General features: G+C 37.4%; 1 protein-coding gene across 1 annotated transcript in view; it reads right to left on the bottom strand.

Annotated features, from left to right (window-relative positions):
- USH2A (usherin) overlaps positions 1-24,111 on the bottom strand; it is a 375,273-nt gene that overhangs the window by 339,162 nt on the left and 12,000 nt on the right. Inside the window, exons 4-6 of the mRNA XM_036380788.1 lie at positions 4,613-4,748; positions 3,362-3,425; positions 783-1,077 (exon numbers count right to left, since the gene is read on the bottom strand). Coding sequence (XP_036236681.1) covers positions 783-1,077; positions 3,362-3,425; positions 4,613-4,748 — 495 coding nt within the window. The remainder of the gene's footprint in view (positions 1-782; positions 1,078-3,361; positions 3,426-4,612; positions 4,749-24,111) is intronic.

Here is a 24,111-nt window from a genome sequence, read left to right as displayed (position 1 = left end):
TATCAAATCAGCAAAAGTCAAGAATTTCACATTAATTTAAAATCACTTTTAACTAAACGACTAATGTTTACATATGTAGCCAAAGCCTGTCATCATATTCTTTCCCTACTCACCATTAATTAAAAAAGAATAGGCCAGAAAGAATATACAGAAATTTGGTGAATTCCCTATTGTGAATGCAGCCCCACTTCTGGTATGTCCCTCTTTCCAAGACATCCTGACATTCTTCAAGAGCCTAGTGGAAGGTTAGGAGCAATATGGCCTCTTCAATAACTATACCTGCTTATTTTCTCCTTTCATATTCCTTGGGAAGCTAATCTATCACCTCCAGAACATCTACAAACAGAAACACCTTCTAATATGTCAGTGTGCATTTGATACATTAAATTTCATTCGTCTGCAGTCAGTTTTCTACCAGCAGGTACAAAACAAGCAGCTTACGTTTTAATAGAAATTAAAATAAAAGTTGAAATTTACAAAAGTGCAGTTAAGAGACAACAATCAGTTTCCAAATACTGGTGCCTTCACACAGGATCTACTCTTGTATATCCACTCTAGATTACTGCTGGTTAAAACAGGCACATCAAAAGAGAATGCTGAAAACCACAATGCATTTTGTTGCCTTTTGCACTGTTATATGCCAATAAAAGAAACTTTCTTCCTGGTCCTCTAAAGCATTTTAAAGCATAAGGTTTGAATATCCTCAAAATTGCAATGCGATATCTATAAAAATCTTTTCTTAGTTTTGTTTTAATAAATGGCAAATGGCATCTTCCCATTACCTGATACTGTCCATTTTGTAAATCTATTGTGATTGAAACACCACGATCCAGACCTGCAGTATTAGCAAACACAGATGAAATCCAAGTGGTCCCAATGTCATTATCATTGATGTAGTGGAGAGGGTGGGCTTCTGCATCCAGCCTCAGCACCCTGTCATTAGTGGTATCATCTGCACCATTAGGGATGCAGTACCTCTGTATCAAAGGGTGTACTCGCGGATGACTTCCAGGACAGCGGCACTCAGACTGGGTATGAAGATGAGGGAATTTTCCAGAGAATACTTCCAAAATGTCTCTGTCACAGCATAGAGAATAGTATTAGATACATGACAACAAGAACAAATGTCACTTTGTGCACCTAGGCTCATAGATTAAACAAAATTCAGGTTAGATCATAGTAGAAGCCCTAAACTCCTGATGTAAACTCAAGAATGGGGCACTCAGGAGTGAAGGCTCCCCCCAAGGTCTCTACATTATCAATGGTAGCAGTATGCATCTTCAGAAAATATCTGTGAAGAACCACTCTGGAGCTCCTTTCATTGCTCCAGACATATGGAGTTCTTCAGGCACCAAGAGAATGAGTTCTTTGGTGAGAGGTCTAAAGCTAAATAGATGCGAGCAGAAAAACTCTTTACATTTTATTGCAGCATTATGTCTGACTCCAATCAGCAGTCTGGATCCTGTTCTTAAACACACCATAGTGCCAATATACTGCCCGTAACCACTGTGAAGTTCAAACCCTCCCAAAAGACCAGCTTGAACAATATCATATTGTACCTAGGGAAATCTGGATAGAAGTATTTTCACTTTTAACTAATTTTTATCAAGATGTCCCCTTTTTTAACTGCAATCAACCTAGTCACGCCAAATCATTGACATACTTCAGTCCACTCTGACATCAGCAACTGCAATAAATACAAAGGTAGGTAGGCAGGCAAGCAAGCAGATATATGGATGACATGGACAGTTCTTTATCTGCTTATCACTGATACAAAGGAAGGATTTTGTGAGTCAAGAAGAGACCGAATTTTTATATTTAAACCTTGTAACTTTTCCCATTTTCCTACTTTATCAGTAAGAACATAATTTTGGGTGCTTAATAAGCAAATAAATACTTGCTAGCTGCCACTACAGCTTCCACAGAACCAGAGTTACAGGACTTTTTACATATCTATAGCCTAAATTAATTGGTATGCAGGCAAGACTTTCCCTCCCAGTTTATCCCAGAGAAACATTTTGCACCATGCTATTTGTGGATATAAAATCAAATCTAGAAAGACATCAGTAGGTGAAAACAGTCTGTAAAATACCTTAATTTTCAATTGTTAAGCTTTATTCATTTTACTGACCTAAACTGTAGTTCAAAAGATTTGACAAGCATTGCTCTGAGAAATACAACCACTGTGATTTTCATAAAACTTGGAATTCAGATTCACATTAATGCTTCCAATTCACACAAGCTCAGTTCATCATAATGTCCTGCAGACAGCTGAGCTCTGAGGAAACTGCTCTCCATCTTATTGAAAGACTATCATTAAGTAGCCTGAAGGTCTGCAGTTCTGAGTGTCATTGTGTGCAGCCTCCCTGGAAGCACTACACAGACAAATAGGACCTGACTAATTCTGGCCAGCCTGAAATGACTGGATTAATCCAGCATGAGCTGGATAACAAAGGTAACATCTCTTTGTAATGTGCTAGGAAGGGAGGCTGGAGGGCAACAGAAATTGCAGTGGCAACAGTAATTTGGCCTCAGGAACACAGGAAGTCAAAGCAATTGTCCAGGGCTCTGTGGGCTGAGGGAGCTAAGTCATTGGTGGCTTATGGTGACAACTTCATCTGAAGAGCAAGGGACAGCGGCACCTCAGGGCAGGGGTGTGTGCGTGGGGCAGGCGAGCACCAAGACTACCTGACATGGATACTGTGGGGAAGTGAAACCAGAGGAAAGCAACAGCTAAGCACGGGGAGCCCACCTTCCCGCCACAAAGCCAGCATGCCAATCACTTGGAATGCCTGTCCTCCTCATCAGACTGGTATCTGAGTGGTCCAGTTTTGACCCTGTAGCTCCCTTCCTTGCCCTACAGTTTACACACGGCTCGGAGGAAGCTTAGCAAGTCTTATCCACCAGGACTAAGCTTATCAGCACACACTATTATGACAGAATTATGATGAGTAGGTAACACCTAGACAGTTTATAAGCATTGAAATCTAGCAACTGGATCTACTCTCTGCAGAATACATACTAAGTCAGGTTGTAGCAAGGACAACAATAACAAGGAGAGCACATATTTATTACAGTGTTTTGTTTCACTACATATACACTACATACACCACTACATACATCAAGCCTATTTAAGCAACAGTTCAAAAGCAAAACGCACTCAGTTGTTGAATTTATTTTAACTCAAGATTTTTTAGATTAAAGGTAATCTTTGAAATGAGGCTCAGGGAACTACATCGTCACAAGCAATTATCTAAAGGAAACATCTGAAAAGCACTACACTTTGGGAAATAAGCATATTGTTATCTACACTTCTTTCTCACCACTCTCTTATTTTGCTACAAAAGTAAAAGTTCTTTACCTGTTTGTAAGCGCCACTGAGTAAAATCGAAAATCTTGCATTCTTCCAACAAATTGCTCTAAACCTAAGGAAATATACTATAAATAATCCATTGAGCAGAAGGCAGCTTTGCACTGCATGAGAGCACCTTTAATTCAGCACTCAGAAATCTCTCTTGCACAATTACCCCTCCTGAATGAAACCATCTTGGGCCTGGACAAAACTATAGAGGGCAGTGACTTAATTTTTTTGATAAAAAAGAATGATTTATAATAACTTTATAAGAACATTTTGTACCTATCTCTTTTCTGATTAGAGAGGTGGCACAGGGACCGGCTCATTAGACAGAAGTAATGAGCCAGTCCATGTGCCACCTCTAATTAGAGAAGAGATACAGTAGGTACAACTGTACCTATCAATTTATACAATAAAGATAAAAAGCATTTTAAAATATTCCTTTCTTTTACATGATTATTAGCTATCCAGAATTCAGAATCAAAACCACAACAAAATACATTTCCAAATACAAGCTTTAAGAAATGGGGCATAGACTACTTTCTTGCCCAAAGCCACAATAAAACTGTTTATGTGACATATTTTTAGAAGTTAACTTCAAATTGTGCATGTTTCTGGAGAGCAATAGTTAGTGTTCTTACACCTGCAGAGCCAAGAATTAGTGAAAAGTAACCAAACATCCCCCACTGTTCTTCAATGATCATGTCATGATATAGAACATATAAAACTCTAGATGTAGATGAAGAGTAAAACTTTCAGGCATTACTAGAGGCTGAAAGATTCTCATTCTGCCATGGTTTACATGAGTATTGATAAAACTGAAGAACACAGACAGCCAGAAACCTTCAGCTCTCTTCCTGACTCTGCAGAGAGAGTAGTCTAGTGGCCATGCAAATTTCCATTCTGAAACAGAATGTATATTCCCTATATTTACCCTGAAAAACTACAGGCAGAAATTAGTGGAATAAGTCACTTTACATACATGTTTTAGAGAATTCAGGAAAATCTATCATATAAATTATGATCATCTACCAAACATCAATCTATTCCTATCCATAGATGTTGGTAGATGACCATAATTTATTCTATCTTCAAGCCAATCTTTTGAGAAAGATAATTGAAAAATAGGAATTTTCTTCTGCAGTAAGGTATTACTTCTCACCATATAGATAACTTAAATTACTCACACTTCTTTTAACCACATCATGTATATTTTGACTATTCCAGTGCATTCCACTAAAGTACTACAAGATTTACCTGTGAAGCTTTGTCCAATTTGCAGAGTACCATCAGCATCAGTATCTGCAACTGTTCCCATAAGAGTCCTTGAATCAAAAGCTGTGTTATCATCTTCCCAACCATTCAAGAAGAAACTAATTCGGCTGTGATGCACCTATAGAATCAACGTAAAGGGGCAAACACATGCTTTATCATGCAATCATTTTGATTTCTCTACATTTTTTTGTCTATCACTGATTAACTGATAACATTACCTCAGGCCATTTGTTCCCTGTCTTTATTTTTGGTGCCTACTGAAAGCAGTTACCTCTTTTTCATTAACATATCACCACTCAGATGCAGAGAGTATAAAATTTCTACAGGGGTTAAATCAAAGAAGGAACTACAACACAAGGATCTGGTGGAGATGGAGGGGAAGAAAGGAAAAAGAGGGTGGGTGTGTTTCACAAGGTACAAGGCTGGTTACAGCTCCATCACCACTTTGGGCCATGGGCACATGTTACAGCTGTCACAGCTCTTCTCATACATCACTTCAAACAGGCCTCAAGGGGCTGCACACCATGCTCAGGATAATCAAACACAGGCCTCCAACAGCCCCCAAAATGCCTCCCTAACCCAAGCATGCTCCTTCTACAAGGGCTGAAGGGAACGGTATAGGAACTGCCTACATCTGCTTTACACCCACCGGGTAATTCCCTTTCATCCAGGGAACCCTTGGCTAGGAATACGCACTCAGCCAGCACCCCAGGGTACTGTTTTCTGCAAGTCCTCCCTTTCCTGCCAATTCATTTTAAATCTGAGCTAACGTTCATAGAAATCCTTTATGGCATTCTCCCAGCTCCACAAAGTCACAAGATGCTGAGCTTTGACAAAGTTGGGGGGTTTTTTGCATTAGCAATGCTTAGATTTAGGTTACCCAAAATTAGAAAAAGTTTAATAATATGGGAGTGCCTTTCAGCCTTACATTATATGAAATTCAGTACTCTCATTTAAAAAACCAGGCTCACACAAAATGAAAACCAGAAGTATTATGGCTATAGTCAGGTTCCCATTAATGAAATTAATTATAGAAACTAAGTTGGACGTATTGAAAATTTTTATTTCAGAAAGTTTATTTTCAAAAAAAATTTAAATTACTTGGGTTTTAGCAATGTTTAGCTTGCATAAAGTATTTTTCACATGACAACTTGGTAGCTTTAAACTTTTGAAACACCATTTTGCTGCTGCCAATTAACAGAGCATTATTTTAACTTTGCAGGTACAGATGCCTGGTGAATCATGTCTATCAAGGCAAATAAAACTAGAGTGCTTTAGCACTCACGCCAATCAAAAGAAAATAAACCTGGAATTACTGCTTCCATAAGAACAATACCTATGTGAGGACACAGAAGGTTTACAAGCCAGAATAATTTGTTACAAAAAAAGGAAAGACAGAACTTATTTACCAGTTAACAAAATACCAGCTTGAAAACCACAATATAAGCACACACAATACTACTCTGACAATAAAATCTTTCAAATTTCAGACCAAGATAAATGGACACAATTATCTATAAATCTGAGCTCAGATGATCAGCATCTGTGCCTTGAGCAACATGAGCCTATCAGCATTTTAAGAAAGAAAACATGAAATAAGATGGAAGGGTTTGTTTGGCCTTTTTTCTTTTGGCTTCACAGGAGATGGTACAAATGAATTTTTCCTCCTTAAACTGTACTTTCAAACATAAACATGTATGCTGAGCTTTATTGCCATTTCCAGATTCAGTCAATATTTCCCAAATTTAGACAGGAATATTTATTGCCCTTCCACTGATGGAAATTTGAAGGCTATTATCATAATTACTAAGCCTTGAGATTTGTTCAAAAAGTTATTGCTTATGAGTTTCACCGCTCAAAATACATCTCTCCATTTTAAATTATCTTTTGTGTTGACATATCAATGACCTAAATACAACAATTTCTTTATTTAATTTTAATACAAAGCCCTCTAAACATCTGATGCCCTATTTGCAAGAGCCTAAGCATACGTATATATTGTGGTTACATTGCATTTTTTTCTGCATCACATTTTTTACAGCCTGTTACTGTCATTTGGTGTTTGACTGTTATCATCATAAAAGATACAGGCTTTTCTACTTTGTTATTTGTAGCATTATCTCATGTTTTACAACATCTTTGCACAACATGCCTGCACATGAAATATAACTAGTGAAAAGTTCTCAGTGGTATTAATGCATAAAAAAGAATGTGGTTCCATCTCTACTGTCTTTACCCAGCCAAAAGCTGATGAACAGCCAATTTTCCTTTATCACATTAGCACAGCCATGAGGGAAACACATTTGTTCTAGTCAGCTACACTAAAGATACTATTACCAATCTAACATATACATGTTTTATATCAGCAGTATTCTCAGAGTATGAGGGAGCCAACAATATATTAACACTAGCATGACAGTTTATTTAAGAAAAGAAAATTGTCTCTGTAGAGGGACAGAAGTTAGAAATGTATGGCTAAAGCTCAGTGTCACTGGTCTAATAAAGGTAATAATTCTTAAGCTTTCTTTATAGCAGGTAACACTCCTGTGGCAGCTCTGTCATATCATTCAAATAAAAATGTTGCCTTTTACAAGTTTAAGAGTACCTTTATTTTTAGTCAGATATGAAGCATGTTTCCGCTTTCCTGTTTCCACTGTAAAACATTTCTGAGGGGAATTCAGAAATGGGCACGCTCACCCCCATCAGCTTCTTGAAAACTTACTGTCTCAGGCACAGCTTTATAGGACCTAATTCTGCCTCCCCCTGTGGCAAGCACAGTGTTCACCTCCATGGACCCCAAACTAAAATCACGGGGTTCATTCATGACTTAAGAGTGACAGAATTGGGCCCTAAGTGACCAGGTATTTTTACTTGTTGAAAATAGGTGACTAATGACAATTTTAAATCTCCCTCCCCCCTCCCCCACCACCAATCTCTTTGTATTAAATAGGATTTAGAATAGTTGGGTTTAATATAGCACATCCCCAAGGTAGCCCTAAGCACTTTACAATGCTGAATTGGATATCAGTAGTGCAGTGACTGTGTAAGGCAAAGGCAGCAGTCATTATGCATTTGGCAGTAGCTCAATGTAATGATCCCCCTGCTGGTTATTAAAGGGGGTATGAATATCTGACATGGGAGGAAAATGTAGGAGGGAAACCATGTGTGGTATAAAAAATCCCAGTGGCTCTCCACAGTGGGAGGAGAGGAGGTCTCAAAGTTTGGTGTCAGTTTAGACTACGTTAAATAAGAAAAGACTGGCACCAATTGGGCTGTTTGATGTAGTTATTTAAGGTCTCCTGACCATTAGCATTAAATTCCATACAATAGCACAGAACTAAAAGAAGACTTTCTCTCCTGACTAGGACAACAGGATTATTCCCCAGTTGTCCTTACTAATAACGTTCAATATGAATTTTCCCAAGAGAGTAACAAGAGATGGGTAGGAAAGGTTGGCTTTGTGGTTGTGCAGAGCACAGGACCAGAAGCCTGGGACATCAGCACTCTAATCCCAGCTCTGCAACCACCTCTCAGTCCTGTGCTTTCCCATCTGTCAGATACAGCAAATCGCCTCTCAAGGAGGTGGCAAGGATTAGTTACTAAGATCCATTTGCTCTGAAACTACATCAGCATCTGCCAACATAGAACCTAATACCAACTCCAAGCAATGGAAAATCCATTTGATGGTGAACTGAGGTGGTGAAAGATATCAATACTCTTTCCTCTAATAGCACTCTTGGTATGACCTGGAAGAGTTTCAAAGATGAGAGGTACAGGGCCAAAAGAGCTGACAGGCAAATTCCTTCAGTGCATCCCAAGTTAAGCTTATAGTTCTCTAGCACAAACAAATTGTGCATCAGAGACAGCAATACCAAATAAAACCACTTCCTAGCAAGGAAAGCTTCCCTGCCATATGGGTCACAGTACTGCAGAATCACAAAATCACAGATTGGGTAAGCTTGGAAGGGACCACAGTGGATCATGTGGTACAACCTCCCTGTTCAAGAAAGGGTCATTCCAGATAACATGTAGCACAGGATTGTGCCCATGTTATTGCTAATGAGACAGGTACAGGAAATTTATTATAATTTTATTTTCTTACCTAAAGATCTGTGCTCTTCAGATCCTACCCACAAAAACACAACAATGAAATTTAACATCAATTTTGCCACTTGGATCAGGCAGAACTGTCATTCAAACAAAAGCCAGTATTTTCACATATAAAGTGCTAACAGAACTCCTAACTTCCACTACGTTGTAGTAATCTGTGTGGCAAAAAAGAAACATCACAACCAAATACTCCAGAGCAGTTGCACTGGTTAAGGGACTATGGCAAAAAGCAGAAGCTCCTTGACTGAAGAATACCATGGGTTCTTTCTTTCTCTTTTTTTATATAAGCCTTGTATTGTACTGATATTTATAGGTATAATGCATATTGGTATACCAACATATAAATAAAAAAACAGTCCAACAGTTACAAGTAAAGAGTATAATAGGTAGAGTAAAAATATGTATTAGTACAATAAAAATTAACAGTATGTTTTTTTCAAAAAACAGAAAAAAGCTTAATATTCCTCATTATCAAAACAGAGGCAGAAGACACTTGGATACCAAGTAGAAGACACAGTTATACTGACTCCACTTTTTTGAACTACAATGACCCTTTTGAAGCCAAAGCCAGTTTGGGGGAGTTCTGAGACTACAATCTACAAAGTTTTGGCTGTCACATAATAACACCCACATTTATTACCTTGCAATGTACATGTGTGATAGCTGGCCCACTTAAGCAACATATGCTTTTTCTTCACACGCATTAATCATCCTGTCATCAAAATGTCCTCTTACATATATATAAAGGCAACTGAGACAATTTTAGTTTCTTCCTTGTGGAATTGAATTGCACCATTTCAGCCAAAATAAATGAAGTTAATGGAACCTTTTTTCAGTGAACACTATGATCTTTTTGCATTAGTAAGATTTTTCCATCACAACTTGGTCCTAATATTAATACCACCCAAATACCTAATGGAAAATGATTTCTAATAAATAAGATAGGAAGGAGAGACATAGAAAAGAATTCTTTATAGTTGATTAAAAAAAAATCCCTAAGAATCCTTAAATGTATCACAGCAGAGCTAAAGATCACTAACCAGAGATCAAAGCCTTTACAGCACTAAATGACACACAACCAACAGAGGCAGTAGCCTCATTCCCAAATATTTTCATTTGTAATTAGTATAGGCTTCAAAGACACCTGTTTTCCAGTTAGTACAACCTTATCCTTTATGTTATCTTTCCTATTCCAATATTTATTGGCATGGGAAAGATTTATTAAAATATTACAGATAAATTATAGGGAGTTATTTCAAGACAACATTAATCTTCTCCACTGGTTGAATATACATTCTTTTTACCCTTACTAATAAGAGCTTCTAGCAACCATAAAATACATTTTAATCCTAACATTTCCTTTCATCATCTTTTGTTTTAATAACTAGATCAAAATGTCTGGCAAGACAGATTATTAGAACAGAAGGATTGCTTCCCAGATTTGCAGGCCATAAATGAGGAGTTCCACAACAGAGGGAACTCTGGCACCAAAAATGAAAGGAATAGAAAAAAAATCTTTTCCAGTCATTTAAGCCAAATGATACCAACCTTGGCCTACTTAGTTTTCCAGCCAACTTAGTGATGGCAACCACTTCAACTGCAACTTCAGCTCTTACAGCTATTCAGACCATCACACAAAGTCTCAGATGGAGGGGCAGGACTGACCGACACAGATAAAACAAGGACCAAAACCACATCTCTCAATACTAGGAAATTACTACATTCCAGTACATGTAATGGACACCACTGTTTTCAAATAAGATTAAAAAGGAGCAGTTCAGGGATATACAATATATAACTGACATGAACAAGATTATTCAAAAAACCATTTATCTGTATACTAAAAATTTTTAAAGCAAATTTTTAAGTTAAAGATGCAAATTTAGCTAGTTTGCAAATGCAAGTTGAATTTAAAAACTTAATACAAACTAAAACACAATGTCAGTTTCTCAAATACAAGAAAAATACCCAAATACTCCCCAAATAAGAGAACAGAAAATAAGCTGTAAGAAAACGCAAGTCTGTTTTCATTTTCCTTAAAATACGCCCTATTTGCACAGCAGGCAGTTACTCAGAACTAGAAACAACTATTATAAAGAAGATGATACACAATATGAAGAATTTAAAAATGTTTTATGAGAAGCAGTTAGGTAGCTATACCATTTATCTGTAAGGCAGAAAAAAATGGGGAGGTGGGGGGGAAGCTCAATTTATTTTCCAAATCAGCAAGCTAGCAGGAATGACCCCTCCCTTTACTTGTATTAAAAACTAAAGCAACTCCAGAATCAATAAAGTTACACAGGCTTTACAGAGATGTACATTAAAGCAGAAGTTAGCATAAATGATTTGCTTAATCATTCAGAAATAACAAGGAATCAGAGATTATGAGAAATGAGGAGGAGCTGCAACTCACCCAGCTCAAAAATTACTACACAACGTACCATTACAATCGCTTACTGTTACTTAATTTGGTGTGGTTCTTATAAAAATTTCCAGCTAAATATGGCTTGCTATCTGTTAAACTAATCAAGATTCAGAAAACCTTTTTTTCCTTCTGAATGTATTGCAGATTTGTGTCAGGAACTTTCTCAATGAGTCCATTCTATAGAAACAGACAGTGTATTAACACATTTTCTCCCAAGGTGAGAAAACAGATTAAGGTTATGACCAAAATGACAGGCCTGTGGCTTCCTTGAATACTTTAATAGAGTCAACAAATCAACAGTGGCCACTGATGACAACAGAGGAAAGAAGACAATAGGTGGAAGGAGGGGAATTAGTGATGCTACTATAATGGTGTAATCAGAAACTTGAGCATAAAAATCTTTTTCACCTTCAACCTGTCTCAATATGCTCCTTTTGCCTGCCCATATAAAGATCTACAGCATATTTACCACTGGGGGACATGTGGGTTCATGTATTTCCTCTGCAAAAGCAGGTGAGAAACAGAAATGTAACAGCTAATAAAGCAAGAGTAAAGGGCTTTTGCATATCAAAGAGAGGAGATACACACAGGTATGTATTTCAGTATTTTCTTGCATAATTGCAAATCCTGCTGAAGCTGCAATTACAAAGGCTTCCACACAGCTTTAATATTTCATAAATGATTTTTCTGTAAAGAGGAAAGATCAGTGATATGGACTAAGCAAAAGAATTTTGGGGGAAAAACCAGGATGAAACCACTAGCATGAATCCAGGCTTACTTTCAGCTGTCATTTAAGCAGAGCTAGTGACCAAAAACTTTATTGTAGCATTTCATATATTTTTTTATTAATCTGAGCACCTATGCATCCCTAAATTGATGAATCAGAAACAGCAGACAACTTTCTGCCACAATTCAACACCTTTCCTCACTGAATAAATTGCAGAATTTACATACCTTGAACATTCATTTTAAAGGAACCTTCCCTAGCCCTCATTTTTGTCTTATTCTCATTTTGCATTATTCGACTAATTTTTACTTCCTCTTTTTTGTCTACTATATTTACATTTAGCTTTAAAAAGAATAACCAAACAAAAAAGAAAAAAACAACAGCAACAAAAACCCCAAACAATGTGATAAATGCAGTGAATACAGGTGGGACCAGATTCTTGCCCCCAAGTATTATTTTTCTCAAACACTAATACAAACAGGGAACAAATCAGGTTAACCTGGAAAGGAGAGGGGCAGGCACTGATCTCTTCTCTGGTGATCAGAGACAGGGCCCAAGAGAATGGCATGAAGCTGTGTCAGGGGAGACGAAGGCCAGACACAGACAAGGTTCATCACCCAGAGGGTGGTTGGGCTCTGGAACAGGATGCCCAGGGAAGTGGTCACAGGCCAAGCCTGACAGAGCTCAAGAAGTGTTTGGGCAATGCTCTCAGGCACTCTTGGGGCTGGTGCTATGCAGGGCCAAGAGTTGGACTTCTATGATCTGTGTGGGTCTGGTCCAACTCAGGATATTCTATGGTTCTATGACCCCAAGACCCCAAAACTCCTCTACTCTTCCCAACCCTGCAGGTAATCTATCACCCACCTTATGACTGCTTCAAAAACTAAAGAGGTTCCCACAGTTTAACCTCTGCAGATGAGTCAGGATACCACATCACTCTTAGCCATCTTCTACTCCACACATTACTCACCAGCACTAGTACAGAGCCTGCTTCTACAGTCCCATATGGCTTAGCCATCCTTACAAAGTACAAAATGAAGCCTAACCCAAATTTAAAACCTTAGCTGAATGGATAAGTCAAGAATAAGAACTATCACTGTGATGGCGTTATTGCTAGAGATGTTTGGGCAGATGTTTTACATACGTCAAAGTCTCCTGTGGTCTTTTTTTTATTTTTCCCTCTCTCAGAGATAAAGCTTACAACCTTTACAATAAAAATAGTTCATTTCTAGTGTTTTGTGCTTTGCATTTAATTTTTTTTTTATCTGGAATGAAAATTGAGACAACAGAGGGAACTTGGCAGATCTAAAGCTTGGCAAGAGATAATGAATTTATGTAGCAAACATATGAGAACAAGGATATGTCAGGAGGAATTTGTCTATGAACTTGTTCTCAAACAGACCAGCAAAGACACTAATAACCATGTTAATAGGGACAAGGGGTTTGGGGGAGGGAGGGCTGTGGAAACTAAAGAATAATATCCAAGAGGACAACCCAGCTCAGACAATTTATCTGCATAACACTTGACAGACAAATGGCACCTTCTGCACCAGCAAAAGAACTGCCTGACGAGTTTGCCAGTGAAGCTTGTGCTGCTCCAGCTACAATCCTGTCACAATTTCAAATCTTCAGTCCATTTTTAGTTGGTTCGCCCAATAGCAAATGCAAAAGCTATAAACAAAATAAAATCAATTTTATCTGCTCTTATTAAATTATTTACTCACATTTCTAAATTCCTCTCCTTCCACATTCAAATACTATACTAGCTTCACATGGCAAAAACATAGTTTTTGAGCTGTAAGAACTCCATGTCCCCAGGCAAACCCAAATTCACGCCTCTGTACTTCAGACCTTGGAAGCAACTTAGCTGCAAGTCTGAAGGAAAAGAACAGAAGGTGACAGAGGCAAGGTGCAACCCTGGCTACTATGGAGGTTTCAATGTGATGTTTTTCGCACATATTTAGTTCTCAGGACAAACAGCATTTTACAGGAAGGAAACAAAGAGGGCTCAAAGCTTTTCATTGCCACCACTAACATAAGTAACAACATGGCCTGGGACTTTATTATGATGATTTTCAAAAAGAAGGTGCTTAAGTTACCATCCATGGTTAGGGGAAATTCCTTCACTTCTAACCACTCTGTCATTTTTAGAAGGAAGACCTGCCAATATAGTTCTAGGCCGTGATTCATTATCTAACTCTTGCCAAAACTACAGAGTCAATTCTGTCCTCTCACCAGAACACATCAGTCTACCTGAAATATGCAACTAGAAACATTTTATTTTAAGTATTTTATTTTAGGTTGATTCATATCAAAACTCAAGGATGCTGCAATCCTATTATTCATTGAAAGGTGGAATTTAAAAAATCTCCCATTCAGAACCTCCTTAAGCTCTATAGGAAAATCACCCTTGCTTTTAAGAACAGAAACTGAATTTGTGAGTGGAAACAATATATGTACAAGGCATTTGGTGTTAAATCACTGATTTTTACTTCAAAATCAGGATGGTGCCTTAAGCTGACTAAGAACCCACACAGAGAAATGGTTTGAAATAATTCAAAACTTTGATTCTTCAGTATGTTCCAAATGAAGTTTCAATGCAAGCAAGTTCACCATAAACAGGATCAACTAACTGAATCAAGGATTGAAACTATTTTAACCCAGACTATTTTAGAACTGTTATGAGAAATTACAAGGAAAGATGCCTTTCTTTGGAAAATTTATAGGGAATGCTAACACACATCAGTATTTGATGACACTGTGCACAATTTTGTTGCAGAATCCAGACAATTTTAAGTTTCACTAACATAATAGGGTAAGAACACCTGTGCTGACTATATTTCCCTGCAGCCAGAAAACTGATAGAATACCAGAAAAACATTCCAAAGAGAATAATGCTTTTTCATCTTTGCGCATATCCTCTACCTCTTCTTTTTCTTATCCTCTTCTTGTTAGACTTTGACAGACACTTTTCCAGAAGTTCCCGATAAAATAAAATCTTTCATTAGATAGCTTTTGAAATTAAAACTGTCTAAATGGGAAAAAAACACCATTTCTTAAATACCAAAATTGACTCATCACAACATTCTGTCCAGAGATAACAAGTGGAGTGACTAGTACTTCAGCTGTGAGTTTATTTAAATGTAGACATACACATGCAGTATTAGGAAGGCAAAAACAGGATATGAAATAAACATAAGGCATCAGCTCTAAGCTCACTGTCAAGAATATACCAAGGATTCTAACCACAGAGTTCAGCTGAAGGTAACTATCTGTCAAATGTAATCTGTGCAAGTGAATATGCTTAAGCTGGTGCTATGAATCAACCAAAATTGCTTTGGTCTTATTGACATTCAATTGCAAGAAGTTGCAGCTCATCCAGTCCAATAGACATCTGACAACACCAAGAGTGCTTCAGTGACAGAAAGCTTTAAATATAGATGCAACTATCATCACAATACACATGGAACTAAACTTTATGATCCCTCATACCATGTTCAGAAACAGGGCATCAGCTGAATGCTATAAGACCACATGGTCATCCTCTCTGCCTGTTGCCAATTCCTACAGTTAACAAATCACTGCAACTTAAAAAAGAAAAGAGAGAGAGTACAGATTGACAGAAATAGACCATTTAATCTCCCACTAATGTCCCATTAAATCTCTCCCCAAAATGTGCTTCTGCCATTATAATCTTTGTTCACCTTTTAAAAATAAAATGCGAGATCAAAATTTGTTCAAACTGTTTGCATTAGTTAAGGGGCAGATCTTCAGCTACTACAAATTGCCTTCAGCTTCAGCAATGTCCTTTTACACCTGCCCAGATTCAGACCTCTAATAAGTTAAATATACTTTCTTCCTCACATTTGTTCTTTGAAACAAATGTCTGATAATGCATGTATGTGGGAGATTGAACAATAAAGCAACTCGCACAGAGGATCCCAAAAGCAGACATAATTTGTGTCCTAACTTTACACAAAAGAAAGGAATACCACTTGCAACCACGTTTGTGTTTGTTTCACTCTCGTCTCTCAGAGAAATCCTGCCAGCACAACACAGTGTCTTTTTCTAAAGATTTTCATATTTCCACACCATCTATACCAGTTGTTATATTCTCCCATGCTTGCCCTTCCCAGCTCGGGCTTCCCTTGCTACACAGTGAATTGAAATCATCCCAGATTCACAAACAGATAAAAGAAGTTAGGAAAGAAAAAAAATGTCTACTATATGCAGCTTGCAATCATGTTTAAGGGGATGCATAGTGTGATTTTGTGGAGAAGAGGGGAGAAAGACTCCTGCCCACGTTATGAGCACTCTGAACAGTTATGCCCACACTCTGAGAAATGCAGTGTGAAAAAAAACAAGAGACTTGAGGAAGAAACCTCATCAGGGGACTACAGTGACAGAACTATCTTAAAACAGAAGGGCTGGAGAAGATAAAGGGACAGCAGAAGAAATGGTAAAGAACAACGAAGGGGAAGGAAAAAGCATAAGGTCGGGAGGGGCAAGTTGTCTCTTTGCCTTTCCTTCTTTTGCCTCAGGCCCATATCGGCCTTTCCTTTTCTTGACTTAACTGGGATGAATTTTAATTGCAACCTCTCTACGTGTTTTATACACTATGTACTCTCTACTTGTGTGGAGTGGATTTCCCATTCATCACAAGATTGCAGGCAAAAACCCCAGGAGCATTTTGCTTTCCTTCAAAGTTCGCTTTGCTAAAATCAATAACTTTAGGGCTGCTTCTCCATCTAGCCCAAACCCCCACCCCACAACCATTTCAAATTTCATGATTTTTGATCATCTGATTTTGCTTCTTGTCTCCACATACAGATTGACAGTTAAAACTTTTCCATAACTGTGACAGTATTCTCCACTGCTTCATTAACAGCATAAAGAGCAATCTTACAGCAACAGCAGAAACATGCTCTCATTTGTAGTTTTAATACAGTTCATATCATAACTGATCTCTAACAATCTCTCTCCTTACTGTCTTCTCTTCAGTACACCAGCATTCTTCAAATCAAAGTTCTGGTTTTCTTAGGGACCATTGCCTGTCTTAAATACTTTTATGGCCAGGGCTTTTTTTCTGACCACCAGCAAGTCTGGTACAACAGCCAAGAATCACAACTACACTAAACTGTCCTTAGCTTGCATGCAAACCTCTAAACTTAGTTTTTAAAAAATGTAGTTAAAGAAAAAAATTAAAATTGAGGGGGTGAGAACAGGAGTGTTTCCTACTGCTGATAGAGTATTATCCCTCAGCAATATTGTTACATCTCTTTCAGCTTAATATTAGCTCTCCCTTCACTGAAACTGTGTATCTTGGCATTTTAAATCCCCCTTCATTTTCCTGGTTGTCTGTCTCATTCCAATAATATCTTTCTTATCCTTGAAAACATGTCACTCCCATTCAGCAGTCTTATTACATATGCTCCTAGCATTTGTATAAAAGATATTTAGCTTTTCTCTTTGCCCTCCTTTACTTTTCTTTTTCACTATCTCCTACAATGTTAATCCCTTCTCAGTGGGAAATGGTTTTCCTTCAATCCAAGTCTTTCTTGTCATGCATAGATCCACTAGTTCAGCTTGAATTCCCTGAAGAACAACATAAATTTAAAATTAAAAAAAGGGGGGGGAGGGTGTAAGGGGAAAGGAACCCTGAAATGCTCCTGAAACAATTAACTCTGTTCAAGTTTAAGCCATTTATTAATATAAATTTGACCCTAAACAGCAAAATCAAAAAGCAACTGGAACACAGACTGATCCATAAGGCAGTTTACAAGCTTAAGAAAAACTAAGAGCTATTTCATTAACAAAACCTTCAAGATGCAAAAATGCAAGTGACAGCAAGCAGAAGGATCCAACATAAGAAACATACAAATTGTTCATTTTTCATATGGGGTAATTTTAGTACTGTATTAGAAACTGAGTGGTGTAACCCACATTCAAGTATCTAATGAACTAGGCTGGAGACAAAGAAAGATCCATGTGAAAAGAGACAGCTTTTGAAATGGACTATATTTTTAAAGAATCAGTATTTTAAAAAGTAGACACTGCTTTAGAATCAACATTGAATCGGAGATTAGCAATTCTTTTGCACAGAGTAATCATTCCAAGTATAGATTGGCAATTTTCGCTTAATCTTTTGTTGACCCATAGTTTGAAAGCATTTAATTAGTATGAAGAAGTATTAAAATGGTTAATTACAGCTATTCCACTTTCTACCCCAACCAGCACTGCACCAATATCCTTTATTGCCAGGGTCAGTAGAGCTGTATCAATCTGTTACTGATTCCTCAGGACAGAACACATCGGGCCAGGGGAGTGTCAGAGAGAAGCCAAGAGAGCAAAACTGCAAATAGAGATTCTGTTAGAAACTGAAGGAAATTAGAAAAAAGCTTTGCTACAACTACTATTTTAACCATTGACCAAACTCTATTCTTTTTACATGGGAAGCTTTAACAAGTGACACCTATGCTGTAAATGAGTTCCAAACAAAAAAAAAAAAAAAAAAGAGAGGATCCTAGTCGCCAGATCTGAAAATGCATGAAGAACAATTGCTTTCTTGCTGCATAATGATTCTATTTTCCCCAAATCACAGAAGAAATCAGCTCCAACATTCGATGATCACTACAGTAACATGAAAGGAGACAAGTATTAAGGATTCAACAAGCTGCTTTTTAGTAGCTAAAACAGTTACACAGACTTGCCACAATTAACTGAAGCAAAAGGTCAGAAAGTACATTTTAGATAATCTCCTAACAATGCATATTTTCTCTCTGCCCCCTCCATTTAAAATATAGTAAAACCACTGATTCAGAATTTTCACGAACTACTTGTAATCATGTAAATTAGGGATGAGATGTGGATGTCAAATGAAATGTCCCTTCTGAATAAAGTCTTCTGCTTCACTAGTCAAAGAATAAGCAGATACCCGCACAAATGAGGGGCACTGTTACTAATGTACAATTATTAACCTTTTATGACACTATCAGCTGCATATTAAATTTTAGTCTTTTAAACTGATTATATCTGAAGATTTTGCACCATTTTACACCTCTCAGTACTATGACTCCTCAGTAATTCCCAAATTTAATGCAAGAATACACTGGTTCTACAAAACAGAACTGAACAGGTCTGCTGGGACTGAAAAGTTGAAAATCCATTCCTCTGTCTTTTTGGGGGGATGATTTACATAAGAAAGCAATTATTTCTGCCCTCTGAATGCCTTGCCACAAAAAGTTCCATGTATCCAGTTAAGGGATTTTTGCAAATAAAGTCTCATCTCTTCTTTCAGGGCTTAGCTTCTTTTCATGGTCAAGGAGCCACAAAAGTCTGTCTTTGATTCTTTTCATATTCTTCCCCACAACCTTACTTCAGGCCTTTCCCTCCTCCTCTGTGCCCTGCTTTCTTCCATCCATCACAAAGTCCTTTAGAAATGGTCATTCAACCACTCCTTTGTACTCTAACTCTCCAACACTCTTTTTGATGGCAATTCACTGTAAGCTTCAATTTTCATTTTTTATAATAACTGCTTTTTTCCACCGTTACTAAGCATCTTAGCAGCCAAGCTTTGCAGAGATCCAAACTGTGCTGTTAATTCCACTCAGACCAAAAGGGACTTTGGAGGACAGTGTTTTGGTAGCTTATTGTCAGTAGTTTATTTTTGGAAAAAGTTAAATGAAATCGTTTATGCATCAGCTCCCTCAACTACATTTTGCTAGAGATGGGCCAGGAGATGACCAGGGGAGGCTACTTATAAAGTTCATAGTGATCTCTTGAGCACTTTAGAGCACAGGCCTCAAGTTAAGGCAAAGAAAAGCCACAAAGATTACTGAACAGCACAGAGAAGGATGTCAATAAACACAGTTTTAGAAAAAGGATAAAGGCCCTTCAAACATAATTAAATGCACTCAGAAGTCCAGCAGAAGAGTGGCAATGCAACCTGTTATGTGCATGACTTACAGACAAGAGATACATACATAAGGCACAAGCAAGCAGTAACCAGAGAAGCTCAGAAAGACAACAGACTTTTTCTTTTGACCAGCCTTGATTTAAAGAACCACTCAAGTCACATGAGACATGGTCATCAAGCTGGAAAGAAAAAGGCACATACCTCTGAGTACTGACGATAAATCTTCAAGGGTAAGAATTTCAATGTAAAGAAACAGAAGTTTAAAGTTCTGAAATGTCAGATTTGGAGCAATGTTGATGGTTTATTGTATGCTGCCACTGAATACCACATCATGATTTGCTTAGAAGTGCAACAAGGATGACCCTCACAAGATAGATGGGCCATCTACAATCAGTCAATAGCAAGGATACACCTAAACACCACCTGAAAGGAGAGAAGAGAGGTTTGAGACGAAAATATTTTGGCTTTTATTCAGGAGGCAGAAGATAAAAAGCCAGTGCCAATCTTTGAAATGCTGCCAGTATCACAAAGGGTCAGACAAGCAAGGCTGCATGACTCTGCACACAAACAGAGCTTGGAAGAAGGGATTTAGGTCAATTCCAAATCGAAACCCTTTTCTAGAACAGATAGAATCAAAGGAGGGTCAGCTGCTCCTATATCCAAATAAAGGCAGTTTATTTGAGTATCAAGGTGAGAAAGAAATTAAAAGTTGGGGGAGAAAAATCAAGTATCTAAACTAGAACTGTCCTAACTAAGCATGCACATAGACTGTAAATTATGACGAAATATATAAAACAAAACACATCTGTCTTTAAAATCTAAAGCCCAAGATGTTTCAACCTGAATGTCAGGAATTACACAGACCATACCACTTAAAAAGTGTTGCTATGCCTTAAAGAAAGCTCAAATTTTGATCAAGAAGCTGAGGTGGCTGTATTAAAACATACTACAGAACCTGGTATTCCAGCCCTTTTCAGTGGGAAAAAAAAAAAAAAAAAGTACCTTCAAATTCAATGGAAGATCAGAAAAGAAGCAGAAACAAAAAAAAAACCCTCTGACCTATTTTCAATTAACCCTACAAAGAGAAAAGAACAATGCAGAAATTAAAGTTATAGACATGATGCATGAAGAAGTCTTGGATCATTTCTTCTTTCTTCTGAGAATCCATGAAATCAAGTCTGTACTTCTGTACTGGATGAATTGGTTGGAAAAGCACATGGGTTAATACTGTACACTAGAAAAGGCAACATGACTTTTGTGGAAGGAAATCAAGATCCAATTTGAATTCTTTGAAGTAAAGATGCATGTGGATAAGAAGAACTGACCAATATAACATAATGGCTTTCCAAGAAGGTTTCAAACTTTAAAACTTGGAAGAGATTAAATGGTCACATTTCACACAGACAGTAGTTTATCACTAACTCCAACAATCTCTGCTCCCTAACTTTTTGTACAAGCTTGAAAAGTGGTTAGTGAGGTGAAAAAAAGATGGAGTGAATACATGCAGATAATGGAAATCAAAGCTTACTTCAAAGGTACAAAGGATCTCAAAATTGTTAAGGAACAGGCAGCAAAGTAGCAGACTAAATGTCTTGTTGACCACAAGGTAGCAGACAAGAAAAATATTCTTGTCCATGTAAACATAACACTAAATTCTGAACAGTCGCTGCTCCAAGTGGTCTTAGAGTTACTATAGAGTGTCCCTCACTAATGAACAAGAAAGAAACATTCTTTATTGGGAAAGAAATTTTTTAAAAGCCCACAGAACTTTATTGTTTAGAAATTTGTGGTGCAAAGTGTCTGGGATAACAAGTGGAGTTTTATCCCTTGCATCCTCCATTAACCCCAAAAGTTTCTGAAAATATCACTGAGGATGAACAAAATGCACAATGGCTTCAATATAAGGAGAAATCTCACTTACAAATTATTTTAACATGTGATAAAGTTCTATAATCAAAATATCAAAAAGCATAAGAATGATAAATGAAAAGAAACTGGGAAAAGAAATCAGCAAAAAAAGAAGTTGGCAGACAGCAGATTTAAAATAAAGAACGATTTCATACAGCCATAATGCCATATGAGGAACTCATTGCCACAAGAGTCCATTGCCAAGATATAAATTATATCTATTTTTATATATAATATATATTCATAATTATATTTATCTATAATTATACATATTCCAATTTGTAAATTAAAAGAAAAATAATTAGACTATTAAACTAAAAACAGGTCAATTAGTGACTATTCAAGACAGTCCAGCTTAAGAAGCTTCAAAACCCACTGATTTTCAGAAAATAAGTCAATGATACATCTAAAACAAAGTTTTTCCTATTAATGTACTCTTCTTTTATACTCCAAGACAGGCTTTCTAGACAGCTATCAAACAGAGTCCTTAAATGATGCAAAAATTAGAGCATTACTGAGCCAAGGCACTAGAATGAAACACATGGACAAGAGGAGTTCCTTTCCCTCTCCCATCCCAGATCCTTCTAATTTCTACACAACCCGATCAGTTGTTCAGAGCCAGGAAATATTCTTTGCTTCCAGGAGAAAATGATACATGTGAAGTCTTACAAGATTCCCCCTATGAACTGCCACCAGCACACATGGATTTTGTGTTGTACAAGATCTACACATGTAATTTATGTCACCCTCCATTTGTTGCACACACAGATGTTAATGCAAGATGTAAGACAGAGTTCACACATAAATAATGGAGGTTGCACAAAGAACAACCTGAAAGTTTCACCTTCCATTTCTTGATCACACTACTGATTTAAGTCTGTCTTTAACCTACAAAAACCTAAACCAAAGGTAGAAATTAGTTCTAAAAATAAATTAATAAAACACCCAAAACAGACAACCAAACCCAAAAACAAACACAAACCCACAAAAACAAAAGCTCTTCTATTTGGCTGTACTCATGAAGTTTTTAGACTCGTCAAAAAAAGTTTCAAGTACCTTGTGAAAACATTTATAAAAAAACTTGCACAGCATAAAGCAGAAAGGACAATTGTTCAGTATTTGCAATCCATCTTTACCAGCAAAGATGCTGCAATCAGTTGCCTGTTTTCTGCTCACGCACTGTGCAGCCAAGAACTACCTGCTGGAGGACCTTCTGCCCACATTGCAAATAGTGTGCTCTAAATGGTGATAATCCACGGTACAACTTCAAGCTTGGTCTCTCCAAAAAGGAATCAAATGGAAGCATCTCAATAGTAAAACAAGACTCAAAATAGACAGAAGGCAAACCTGGATCAACAAGAACTCTTCCTGTACACAAAAGTGACAATGTGGATGCACCCAGCAAGTCTCCTCTTAGTTCAGTGTATCAACAACTATAAAAAACACAAGAGACACTTCCAAACTCATAGTTTCTCCCCATGCAACTCAAGGGCACACAAAAGTACCTGAGACCTGCAGGACAGAAAGTTCTGAGACTGGGGGGAAAATAAGAAGGCAAATCATTCTTAATGGAGTGTTTTCATTATTAAAAATACAATTTAATTGGCTGCAATTTATTTTTGTATAAGGAAAGAAACTTCTTGCAAAGCAAATTGAAGATTGATGCTTTTCAAATCTTGAAACTCTATAGACAAATAAGGCATAGCTTCTGTAAAACATTCAATACCACCTCCTCTCAGTACTGGCCACACAAAGATTTAATTCCATTCCTACCATATATAACAGTCTGGGCAGATTTCAGTGGTATTTGCAACTGCAATTACAGAATACATTTGCAATTTCCAGAAGGGGAATCAAGATGGCATTGACAAAACCTGTATTTTTGGCGTTTTCTGAAATTAAAATCTTAGCCCAGGCAAAGTTCCTTGCCTTGTGTTCCGAGGCAGCTGTTAGACTGCAAATTTAAATCTGCAAATATATTCAAACTCATACTCAGGCAAGAAAATAAGTAGTTTAAGAGACAGTGTGAGTAGAATCAATCATCTTGGAAATACGCTGCTTTCTCAAGAAGCTGAAGGTACAGCAGAGCTTTCAAATGTACACAGTCAGCATCCTAATACCCACAGAACACGAGGAGAAAAGGCAAGAACCATAGTAGGACCTCTGGATGCAGGAAAAAACAAAGAAGTTTTACTGATATCAAAGAACACAGAGGCTGCATGTCCAGCAGCAGTACCTGAATGGCCTACAAGAGTAGCAGAACAGTAGCTGAAGCAGCTCCATGCTCATTGTGTCTGTGAACAGTTCTTTAAACACACACTCAAATACATGACAGACTGTAATGCATGTTTTATTTCCACTGTCTGGCAGGAGCAGAGCACCAGCCATATGGATAG

This window comes from Molothrus ater, chromosome 3 (assembly GCF_012460135.2).
Source record: "Molothrus ater isolate BHLD 08-10-18 breed brown headed cowbird chromosome 3, BPBGC_Mater_1.1, whole genome shotgun sequence".
NCBI classification, from domain to species: domain Eukaryota; kingdom Metazoa; phylum Chordata; class Aves; order Passeriformes; family Icteridae; genus Molothrus; species Molothrus ater.
Note: the sequence above shows the minus strand (reverse complement) of the source record. Positions and strands in the feature narration are given on the sequence as shown.